Raw genomic sequence first — 12,395 nt, forward strand, 5'->3', positions numbered from 1 at the left:
GCCGCAGCCATTGATAACATCGACCATAATCCAAGTTCTACCAGCTCACATGACTCCTTTCACGGCACAGCAATCTCTTTGGTTCAGCATCCAACCACCGAAAAGCCAGGAACAGACAGAGCCACCGATGTGTTCGATCCTGGCAAAAGCTCAACGTCGAAGAAAATTACCTCACTGCCGTCCTACTACACTGAAGTACCACCGTTGACTCTTCCTTCTTCGGACATTGTTGTTCTCAACACTAGAGCTCGGTTGGTATCTACACCGGATCGTGATGCGACCTCCAACAACAATGATCGAGAAGAAGATTGGTTGGATAACACAAGACAAGTTCTTAATGAGAGGGAACTGACAAAAGAAGACATTGTGTCGTGGGCAGCGTACCGGGCTTCAAAATCATCACTATCATCTCATCAGCCAGCTTTAATATCGTTGCTGCCGATGTTTACCGACAACGCTTACTCCCTTGCCATGATATCGATTGCACATGCCATCAATGTCATCAGCTCAGCCGTTAAGCACCTGAATCCCTCCCAAATTCCCGTTGTTGCAGTTGATCAGCCGCTGTTTGTTTTAGCAAAGCAAATTCAGTGGAAAATTGGTGGTGCGTATGACGAGTCATGTAGTCGTCATGCTTGGACTGCATATTGAGATGGCTACCTTTAAAGCTCTAGGCAAGTGGGTTCTTGGAAGCGGATGGCCAGAGGCGCTAACAAATGCGATAGTCGCACCACCAGGTGTAGCCAATTCCTTTCTAACAGCAAGCCATATAACACGAACAAGACGGGCTCATCAAGTAACGGCAGCTAGTTTCCATCTACTGATGAAGAAAGCATACGAAGAATACCGCAAAACCGAAGAGATTGATGGGCCAGCCAGACCGTTTGATGAGTGGCGAGAAGAGAAGATGAAGAAGTGCCCACAGTTTCTCTACTGGGCTACTGTGCTAGATTTTGAACTTGTCTGTCTCCAACTTGTGAGAGCAATCCGGGAAGCTGATTTTTCATTGTATCTCAAAGCTATTAGAGAGTTACTTCCATGGATTTTTTTGCTCTGGACAGCCACAACTATGCAAAATGGTTATCTGTTCATTACAGGGACATGTGTGAGCTTCCCCTTAAGCATCCGGGTGTATATGCAGAATTGCGAAATGGCTCTTTCGTGGTACACAAGACGAAGAGATTGTTCTCGTCGATCGCCCTAGACCACGCTCACGAGCAAGTTAATGCCGTCGTGAAAGGCGAAGGAGGTGCTGTCGGTATGACCGAGAACCCCACTGCCCTAAGAAGAAGGATAGTCGCTGGTCCAGAGCTTGCACAAATGGTTGAAGAATTCGAGGAAGTAATCTCCGCTAGTGAAAGCCAAAACCATCTTGAAAAACAAACCAGCAATCCAATGTGCCTTTGCTAAAGATGTTGTCAACCTGGCGTCCTCTTTTAAAGAGCTAGGCAGTCCATTCAAAAAGGTTGGAGAGGATCTTATAGCCCTTCACACAAAAGACGTCATAAATGAAGAGGTTGTGCAGACCGTTAGAACTGTAAGACAGCTAGGAGAGCAACAATTCAAAGCGTTCCTCAAAGAGAGACTTGAGGACAAAACAAAGCTTCTAACAGACGCCCTCAAGAAGAATAATCTTCCTACGTTTAACGTCCAAGAAAAGAAACTTGTGTCCAGAGACAAGGCTAAAATAACAGTGTTGAAGGAAGACTGTGCCCTGTTCTCGAGACTCTACATCGCCTGTCAAAATCGAGAGGGAAACCTTGAAGACTTCTTCAAGTTCCAAAACCAGCCATGGCCGCCTTCATGTCGCAGATGGGATAACTCCAAGGAGGAACCAAAGCAGACCTTGTAAAGTGTTTGTCAGATGCCTCCAGCCAGACAGTGGAGCAACCGAGTGTGGATGCAATCATTCTTGATGGAACTGTTGTAGTCCAGATGCTCCAGCCCAAAGCTGTAAGCACCTTTGAAGAGTACTTCGACTCTGTAGTTGCGCCCTACATCCTGAGGCAGCTAGAAGATGTCAAGAGGCTTGACATTGTGTGGGACGTCTTCAAAGATGATTCTCTGAAGAAAGTGACGAGGGAGAAGCGAGGATCGGGTCAGTGGAGAAAGGTTTTGTTTAAATGGGGATGGCAGCCTGAAAGTAATCATTGGGTGCCTCATTGGACGACACTCTCGCAGGCCAGGACTCCTGCTATGAGCTCATTCGATGTGACTGTAAACCTGGTTGTCGAGGACGCTGCAAATGCCAGAAAGTCAATCTGACCTGCACTGAATTGTGCAATTGTGGAGGCAACTCCAACTTGCTATTCAAACTCACAATATGTAACCTTAAAGACGTTAAAGTCGACTCTTGGTTCATATTTCTCACCGAGTTAACGGCAGTTTTGACCAGCTATCTCAACAGCTGTAGTCGCTCCACCTCCACCTTAAGCATCTGATGAAACCCTCAGAGAATCAGAGAAACTACATGAAGCTATTCAAGAATGACTGTATTTCCTTAATAGTTACGTTATTAGACAAGTCTAAAATACAAGGTGATCAGGAGGTACAATAATGCAAGCGTAGATTTCAGGTCTTTTTACGGTTGGAAAAACGTAAAAAGTTACGTCTTGTCATTGAAATATGTGAGCCATAACTGGGCTTTCAGATATCTTAATTATAGCGTCACGTCTCTGTCTTCACGACATTCCGCCACAGGCGTCCTAAGGTTAAGTCGCAAACTTTGAACGGTCACGTGATCACATCTCAAACGTTTTCTAAGACAGAAAATATGTTAGATATCTTACTAATATACCAGTTCTGTGTTACTTTTTGTACTCTGATGCTCATTTTAAAGCAATTTGATTCTCAGCCTCATTTTCATGTTGGCAATTTCAGGACATGCGCAGATCTCGAGTCCAGGGCTTAACTAAGCTTGGGTCCATATCAGAAATTGTTTGTTGCGTGGCTAGTAGTAATCATGCAAAGTTTCATGCTTTTATCACAAAAGTGAACAATTTTGTACGATAGCAGGTGGACTATAGTGAACGTTTGAAGTTCAAAGATTTTGAAGTCCCAAATTTTCAGCTTTTTTTGTAGTCAAAACTCGGACTTAGAAAACGAGCAACTGGATGAAATTGAGCAAAAAGCTCAAGGGAGAAACACCAAGAAAACAACTGAGCGAGGTGTAAGAAAGTTCGAGAAATGGTGTTAGAAAAGAAGAATAACAGTGGATCTCAAAACAGTGAGTCCAACGGATTTGAGTGAAATTATGCGAAAGTTCTACGTTAAACGGAAAACAGAGAAAGGCCAAGCAATACTCCAAGTGCATTGACTGGAATTAGAGCGGCCATTCATCGCCAGCTAATCTGTGCTCCATTCAGCCGAAACTTACTGACGAATTCATTTCTGCCTACAAAATGTTTGAAACGATGGCCAAGCTATTTACAAAAGAAAACGATGCGAAACCAGAACAAAAATCATCTATTCAGTCAGAAGACAGGTAGAAATTGAATCGATACCTCATGGAAGGTCACCGACGGCGTTTGGAAAGATGCGGAGGAGTAAGCTGAGTTTATTTGGTTTTCGTTGTATTTTCATTTTGCTCGCCGCGGCAGAGAGGGATGGCGGGAGCTTACAAGGGAGTCATATGATTTTTGTTAATCATTGTTACTAATCTTTTTAAAATTAGATTACATTTGACTTTTATTGTAAACAGAAAGGAATGCTATTTGGCTCTTTTTTAGCTAATCGTATTGTAGCAACAGCTTTCTATATCATAGTTTCATGCTACATCTCTTTAATTTTTTTTTTCTTATTTAATTAAATGTAGCATCTTTTACGCCCGAGCGGAGTGACGGCGCAAATGATGCTACTCGGACCACAAATAAACTATATGCCATCCAAAAGTCATGCGATTGTCCTCTTTGTGTTCGATGCAGTCGTTACTTCAAGCGGCTGTTCCTTTAATAGCGAGCAAAACTGATCGAGCAAAACTGAAAACCGGGTAGACTGAAATGATTTATCGGAGGCTTCCAATATTTGATATAACTTCCTTTATTAAGGAAGTAAAGCTCAGCAAAACTATTATCTTTAACGTCTTTGGAACAGAAAGATTTCGTATGTAATGCTTCACTTTGAGCAGAAATTTGTTAAAACTCTCATGTACATTATCAAGTACAAGTTTTGCGCGCCGAAAGCTTTTGCTGAATTTACTGTCAACAAATCGCTGAAAAATTCTCTCTAAAATTCCCACTATGCATTACTATCCTGGAAAGGTTGATAAAGACCAGTTCGTTGTTGTTGTTGTTGTTTTGTTGTTTTGTTTTTTTGTTTGTTTGTTTGCTTGTTTGTTTCTGTGTGTCTTTATTCAACCAGCTAAATCAGCTCCCGTTCGCCTAAATTAGTAAATCTCTTAGGTGGAGGCCCGGCAAAAAACTTAAGCTCGAAATTTGGTGGCTCACAGGAATAGTCGTCCTCATATCCGAAAGAATTATAAGACTTCCATATTTTAGGAGAAGAAAAATAGGAATTTTGTTTTATGTCAACATCAATGAAAAAAAAAAAAAATCCGAGAAAAGAACAAATGAACAAAGAGTGAGCGTGCAACCCACGGATAAATGGATCGAGCCTATAAGCCAATCAGAACGCGCGCTTGACTCTATGTTATAATGTTATTCTGGGAGTTAATTTCATTTTCCTAAGCATCGGAGCCATTTAGGAATTTTAACATGTCAAAAATAGCCTATTACCTTCACAAATAGATACGAAAACGTTCCATAGAAGAAACTGAACTAAACACTAGATCGTTTGCGAGTCGTTTTCGCCTTTGATAGCTGAATACAGAATTTGTGAACATTTAAACGTAACGTAAAATCGCATCTCTTCTGATACTGCATAACTATAAAAGCAATTTATTTCCGTCATTACTGTTTCGTATGTTATACCAGTTTTGCTATTGCAAGTCAGCATTCTTCTGTTCAGTTGCCTTTGTTTTCTACCGGTTCAGGTTATAAGTACATTATAACTGCATCATGGCTTTGTTATAAGTTTAGGATCTTTTTGAGTTCTTAATCTCTTTTGGGTGAGCGAGAGAATTATGAAGTATCTTCAAGGCAAATCAACATCTTTCTTAGAACTTACAGTAAATGTTTAAGTTGTGTAATTACAATATGACAGACTCTTAATTCGAGATTCACCGGGATGGTGGTTATCAAATGAATTCGTAGCGTTATGTCCAGTTAGCCTAAAATTCAGTCACCTCCTCGAGAGTGCGCCGATCCCGGGAGACAGCGTAAATTCAGACTAGGGTCCAGTACTACGGAAGACCAAATTGATCATTATTAGACAGCATGACTCAAGGAGTAGCCAAACAAATTTTGTTATACGCGCAAAATCACAAAGGTTGTTGCATAATTTTCAGTCTTGGAAGCAAACAAGGACAACCGCAATCATTGCTCAGGTAAAAAAAAAAAAAGAAAAAACTGCACTGGACCTTTTAACATCGTGTAAAAACCGGCTTCGTGTCGAATGGCCACGCTACTTGACATGTGAAGGTCAGTCACACTACTGTGCAAGGATAGAATAGAGCTTTGGGTTAAAAGTCATTAGGGAATGTAAAGGTATGTGGACAAGGAAAGGGCTAACAACAAAATATGCGGTAGCGAAGAGGAGTATGGGATATAGTATTGTTGTGATGATGTTCATGTATTATTTGCAAAACTTAGATTGGTTCCTGAGAATTGAGTCCCAGATCTCCAAGACAAGTACTGACTTAGAAGGTTTGATTTCTTACTACTGGACTAACTCTTAAACATGCGCTGCCCCGCCGCATTACACAGCTTCCCGATGTCTAACAAATTGAGTAAAACATGTCCAAGAAAAATATTGAAAATGAAAAAGCTTTCAATAACACGATTGAGCGCGCTGAGGAGGAAATTGTTTCACAGGCAATTTAGGCTCACCGTGGTGAACATCGTTCATAAAACGTGATGATGTCGTTACGGTCTATTTATAGTCAAGAAACTTTCTCTTACAGTCGGAACACTTAGTTGGAGTATACAAGTGCGGTGAACGGTCACTCTCCATGCTATTTTTTTTTCTGAAATTTTGACAAGAGGATTTACTTAGTGATTTTGAAACATTCAGTAATCGTTAAAATATTCCTCGCAGTTTTGATGTGTCAACTGTTTTTCTGTGTCATTTGACATTGCCATGGCAACCACGTATTGACATGCATCATTGCAAATTAGTACTTGCTCACATTTCAATTTCATTCTAGATAAAAATTTTGCATCGGTTTACGGTATTTTCTGACATCAGAGAAGAGTGAAATCCAAAATGGCTGATCTAAGATAGCAGTAAAAAAAAGTAGTAAACTTTATTTAAGTGTCAGTCGTTCTAGCGTTTGAATTACGTAATGACGTCATGTAATCTCACAACGTCATGATGAAGAAAAGAATGTGTCACCTTGTAGAGCAACCCGATGTTATACAAACCACCTTTTAGTCTCCTCTCAACTCTCGGGAGAACTGCTATATCTTCACTACCTCTCAAAGAAAACACGATTCTACGCACGTCACCATCGAAAGTGACCTATAAATCAATTTATTAATTTCTTGATAGATGGATAGTTGTAACACTGACGGATTGCGCTCACATGTGCACCTTATTCAAGGTTTCCGAGATGAGTCCGAATTATCCTGGGGCCCGTTTCTCGAAGCCGTAGCATAATCTCAAACCTTATGACTTCAGAGCTAGCTGTTTTATGCGCATATTCTTAGTATGAGCAGAGGTTCCCTTCATACAAGAAGTTTCAGGCGTATGCTCCTTTCTGTCTTTAAATATCGATTAAGTAAAAATGGCTTTGCGGACCCGAAAAGTTTACGGAGCTTTCGAGAAACGGACCCCAGACCCGAGAAGTTTTTAGGGCCCTCATAATCAGGCTAGAGCGAGATAAGCAAATTACACAGTACAGATAAATCCAAACAGTTCTCTCAGCATAGTTCCCCGGAAGTCTTCAATTACAAAGTTCAAACGCTAAACTTCTTCAAAGGAGCCCAAAGTTTAGCGCTTAAACTTTAAAAATTGCCTCCATATTGAATTAAATAACTACCTCTGCTAAGACAAAAAAAGATCACACCAACAAAACTCTGAATCCCATCCCATCCCCCCCCCCCCCTCTCAGAAAAAGAAAAGTCGATGGCTAGTATTTTGCTAAATACAAATAAGACTAGCCGCTTTGCTGCGTGTACCCAGGCAGTGGGTATACTGAGAAGCATTAGCTATATTGCAATTGAGCTAAATGTTCTGCATTTGAAGTCGTACGCAATTCAATCGAATCGATGTGCTCAAGCTATTCTGCCTTTGATTGTATTTCTTGGAATCGATTAATGTAGCTTATTACTCGTTTGCAGGCCTTTAGGGCATGAAATGAGTCAAGGTCTTTATATCAGCCTATAAACATTTCAGTCTATTTTCCTTAGCCTTTGTCATTGTTGTATTAGGAAAAGTACTTATGTAAATGCTTTCTTGTTCAGTAGAGATAATCAGTCGCCTAGATAGCCAAAGTAAGTTCCAGATGTTTACACTATTTTCCGGCCGCAATGTTGGTTCCCGCGGAGGTACACCAACATGGCGGCTCCATACTGGGCTCTGTAAATTTGTGAAAATATTTCGACGAATATCTAAGGTTTGGAAAACGCACAGACTTAAACATTAGAGAAGTGTCATCTTCATTAACCTCCTATAACACGACAATTGCTTGACTTTATCCACTAAATGGTTTTCGGATAATTTTTTTTTTAATTATTTCGCCAGGATTGCGTGACAGTGCAAACCAAGAATTGTTTTGCTGGGGTCAACATACATTAGTTTCTTTCAGCTTAAATGTACAATAATTCGCTACATGGGTTTCGTTCTTGTAAAGACACATAACTCTGTTACAAGAAAATAACGAGAGAATATCCCTTAGTTCGAGATTTTAACTTTATTACACTTTGCGAAGTTTCTCAGAGCGTTTTACTTTAGACTTTATAGGTGTACTCGAACAGTTTCATTCGTAAACAAATTCTCTAACCTTTCTCCTCTTGTTGCTCAGACGTTCTTGAGTTCGTGCTGGGATTCTACTTGGTTCACTATCACGTCTAAAAATACGATGACGCTTCTGAAGATGCTTTTTATCAAGTTGAAGAGTTGATAGCGCCGGTTGATAGCTCCTTTGGTATAACATGATTCTTGATAAATTCACTCAAAATGTTCGCTCCTAAATTGATCTCTCGTAAGGCTTGCAGACCGACCCGTTCCGAAAACGTTTAACGTCCTTTAGTGTTGGTCTACCGCGAACGGTGTGTTCGTTTGTATGTGATTTCATCGCCCTAGAACTCATGGAATCCGTGCTAACTTTTCACGACGATAACTTCTGTAAATTCCATGTGCTGTACTCATGCACAGGTAGCGCATGCGCTTTAGAGACCAGACGGCGATTTGTGACTGAACGAGGAAGGAAAAAAAAGAGAGCCGCATTTTAAACCCAGGCCTCACTGCCTGGGTAATAAGTTTGACGTATTTTCAACGCCCTCATTAAAGTCTTTTATCCTTTACGTGACAAATTTTCCTCGGTTGTTCCAGATTTTTAGTGTAGGTTATTCATCAATATTGTTAAGCATTACGTGAAGAATGCTTATTAACCTTATTTTTTGTTTTGTTTTGTTTTGTTTTTTGTTCGTGGTGGCGGTGTTCTGGAGGGGAAAAAAATGGTTCGACAGATACATTCGTTTGTTGAGTTGTCTGAAAAAGTCCACAGTCTGCTTAAGACCTTTGGTAGAGTCTCGGGGTTCAAAAGACGTTTAATATGCGAATACAAATTCACTGAATGTAATCTAAAGTTAAATTTTAAGTTAAAATTGTAAAAGGTGAAGTGAAATCAGTCTTCGTTAGAGTTGGACGAATCACAAAACATTTAGGCCCTATCCACGTTGATGAATTTTTTTCAAATTAAACGATACATTTTTGTATGGAAAACGTATAAAAGCTTCGTGTCCGCACTACAGTTTCTGCAATCGTTCCGGTCGATAAAAATACAAAAATACTCGAAAATGCCCAGATTTCAATTTGAAATTTTTAAAATGCTAGCTTCATGTACTGTTTAGCTATTCCATTTATTCATTTTAATATTTGTGTGTGTGATTGTGTAGCTATACTGGTAATTCGTAAACATTTTATTTCTAAAACATGTTTCTGTATTTATTTTCTTGTTATTCAGATACCAGTGGTAGTTATAGTTCGACTTCCAATGCGTTCATATTTTCACTCCGCAACAAAGACGGTCTTGGACCATTTAAGAGCATGGTGACGAGGTCACATAATGCAATTTACAGGCGCTCAAGTTATGGTCCAACATTTGGCGGAAGGCATGACATCTGCATTTATAACAATGCCAACAGTGACACTAATTCATATACTAACTTTGGCCACACTTACTCTGTTCCAAGTGGAGTACAAGACAAGAAAACAATCCTGGCTGGAACTTACAGCTTCACACCTGATGAGGTGGAGGTGTTTTATCTTGGTTAAATCACAAGTCGTGAAGATTGAATTTTATTTACTTGATGTCAGTATTACCTTTTATAATCTCTGTCACAAATGTTAGTAGCAAAATCCCCAAAAGACCGGTTTGGCAAGTACATGTAGCTTGGTTATAATGAAAAATACAGTCTCTTCTTTGTTTTAATTTCAGTGTTTTTTTTTGTTGTTGTTGTTGTTGTTTTTATGTTTAATACTTTGTTATCACTTATATTTATGCAAGGGAAAATCATGATTTTTAACACCGCTCATACTAAGACAACAACAAGAAATAGCTGCTACTAGAGATGGTTCCGCTGTTTTAAGAGGGTCTCAATGGGCTGGTAGTTTTAACGACTAACGCCTAATTCATTGTCCTTGTGGATAAAAGTCTTAAAAATCAATTACTACTAAAAAGGTATTTATTTTCATTGTTCAAATAAAGTTGCGAAAAAATAAATTTGATTACTGAAAAACATATAAAAGGTATTTGGACCGTTTCGGGATGAAAAAAAAGATATCATTATAGGATTTTTTGTCCATGGGTTTTTCCCTTTACTACCAAGCTACAAGTACAAAACAAGTCTTGACAGGAGATCTTGAGACTTTCACTATCTAACCTTTTGTACGGCTAACGGTTAGAATTTTCCAATTTGTACTCCTAACGGCTAAATGTTTGGCCCGTTCTTCGGCTAACGAATAACCCCATAAAACCCCATAAACCCCTCTTTAACAGGGGTGCGGTCTTTAGAAAAAGTTTTTGCTCGCATGTAAACGTGTGTCATTAAAAGTGCTTTTGCGTTACCTGTTTGTTGAATTTTATCTTGTTTGTGTTTGTCCGTTTGCTTTTTTGGTCTCTTTTAAATACGGAATTATGGAGGAATTATGGGGGATTTGCCAAAAAAAAAAAAAAAAAACTTAACAAGCGATTGACTTTGTCTTGTTCTCATAAGCGTTAGGCAATTATCAGTAAACGGTAACCTAATTAAAGTAAAACCTTTTGAAACGACTGTTATTTTCATGAACATATAATCAACAAGATACGACTGGGTCGGGAAGGCAGGGCAAAGTACAAACACACACATACGCCTATCATCTGGGAAGGGGTGTGGCTGGTCAAATCAATGGGTGAGTGTTAACTCTGTTTCATAAGTCATAGGAACACAGCGCCCTTTCCCCCGGGTAATTCTGGATAAAGCAGTGAACCCTAACTCCATATTCATGGGTTTTTTTTTTTTACGTCTCTCTTTCATTTTTATTTCATATATCATGCCTTGAAAGAAACTGAATAAACAGGAATAGCAGTCGCCCTTGTCATTAACGAAAACCAAAACATTATGGTACCTCAAACGTCACCCTTGTTTTCAGGGCTTTTTCCTCAGAAATATCGAAGGAAAAAGCCACAGGAACGAGTTTGTTGCTCAGAGATGCGTACTGACTTGAAATTTGGAGTCGACCTTCTTTTTATCTCAGCTACAAATCCTCGTCGAACAATTATAGAATGAAAGGTTACAGCTACCGTTAATTTAACGAGGGATATCTTAATTGACACTTTGGCGAGAGTAGTAAAGAGTAATTTCGTGATTCGTGTGCTGCCTTATCTTTTCTTGTAAAATGTAAAATGACCATATTTTCATCCTGAACATTTAATGGACTTTGCTGCCGATGTCACGCTTTTCCAATTTCTTCATTCAAATAAGAAATAAGTCGCCACCGCTCGATTTATCATGCGAATTTTGTAAATATGCGAAGTTTCAAAAGAATCCATTGCAAAGTTATTACAAATATGGGACTCCAGACTTGTCAATTTTTACAAAGAAAATTTGCCCAGGAACAACACGTTTTTTAACCGTTGGTCTTTTTCTTCTTTTGTCTAACCTTTCTTGGCTCAAAATGCATGTACCAATTGTAGGTTTGGAAACGATGATAACACCGTTTCTGCTGTTACGTGACCTTGCTCTTTCACATAATCTACCACAAATCGGGTCAGATGAATTACCTATAAACAAATCCTCCATTTCTCTAAAAATCTATCAGAGCTAAACTTATTTATCGTCTAAACACCCGCGCAAGGCTGCGAGAACTTTAGCGGCGATTTAGCGGCGCTTAAAGAAGAGTCGCGTAAAGAAGACTAACTTTTATCTTCTGGCTCATAAGAAAAACAGGAGAGGCAACCTCTCTCGGTTTCCACTTGACGACAAGAAGTTTGACTGGCTGAAGGTAGACTGGCTCAAATCAGAATAGGTAGGTTTTTCGGAGCAATGCAGATAGTATAGAGTCCACGAAGAAGCTTCACTGGCTTATAATCCATGCAATGCTCAGGAAAAGGGATTGAAAGAGATTGAAAATAAGGAGCAATTCACTTGGTTTTCCTTTTCTTCTTTTTCTTTTTGTTATTGTAATTGTTGTTGTTGTTGTTGTTGTAACAAGTATAGCTAGAAAATAATTTTTCAATAACATAATTTGTATAACTCGAAGATAACTCGAATAACCCTTAATCCAGACATGTACGCAATACGGACCTATTTTAATAAAGGTGACTCAACACTGTCACGCAACCTCCGTCATTCGCTCTCTTGCGAATTATGTCGGCTTTAGAGTTGTTCGTGCGCGATCTTATGGAGTGGAAACTTGCTTTCCTTGCTGCACCAACTCTCATTATTGCGTGGCTGAGTTGCAAGTTCTTATTTTTGGACGCATTTATGTCTCCGCTGCGGAATCTTCCCGGTCCTCCCACATCGATGTTTCTCGGCAATTTGCTCGAGCTCAAACGGAAGGACAGTTTTAGAGCAACTTCAGAGTGGTCGAAGAAATATGGAGGGATTTTTGTAATGTGGCTACGACCTGGTATG

The 12,395-nt window shown here is 39.5% G+C and overlaps 2 protein-coding genes across 3 annotated transcripts in view; both read left to right on the forward strand.

Annotated features, from left to right (window-relative positions):
* The window catches only part of LOC145494854 (uncharacterized), a 68,531-nt gene extending 58,189 nt beyond the window's left edge, over window positions 1-10,342 (forward strand). Inside the window, exon 11 of the mRNA XM_081474421.1 lies at window positions 9,245-10,342. Coding sequence (XP_081330547.1) covers window positions 9,245-9,555 — 311 coding nt within the window. The 3' untranslated portion in view covers window positions 9,556-10,342. The remainder of the gene's footprint in view (window positions 1-9,244) is intronic.
* Window positions 10,343-11,956: 1,614 nt separating this feature from the next.
* LOC145494752 (cytochrome P450 4A25-like) overlaps window positions 11,957-12,395 on the forward strand; it is a 29,922-nt gene continuing 29,483 nt past the window's right edge. Inside the window, exon 1 of one of the 2 annotated variants that reach the window (XM_081474322.1) lies at window positions 11,957-12,390. In XM_081474322.1, the coding sequence (XP_081330448.1) occupies window positions 12,129-12,390 (262 nt within the window). In that variant the 5' untranslated portion in view covers window positions 11,957-12,128. The remainder of the gene's footprint in view (window positions 12,391-12,395) is intronic. The other variant, XM_081474321.1, reaches the window with a different exon arrangement.

Source organism: Orbicella franksi, chromosome 8 (assembly GCF_964199315.1).
Source record: "Orbicella franksi chromosome 8, jaOrbFran1.1, whole genome shotgun sequence".
Lineage (NCBI taxonomy): Eukaryota > Metazoa > Cnidaria > Anthozoa > Scleractinia > Merulinidae > Orbicella > Orbicella franksi.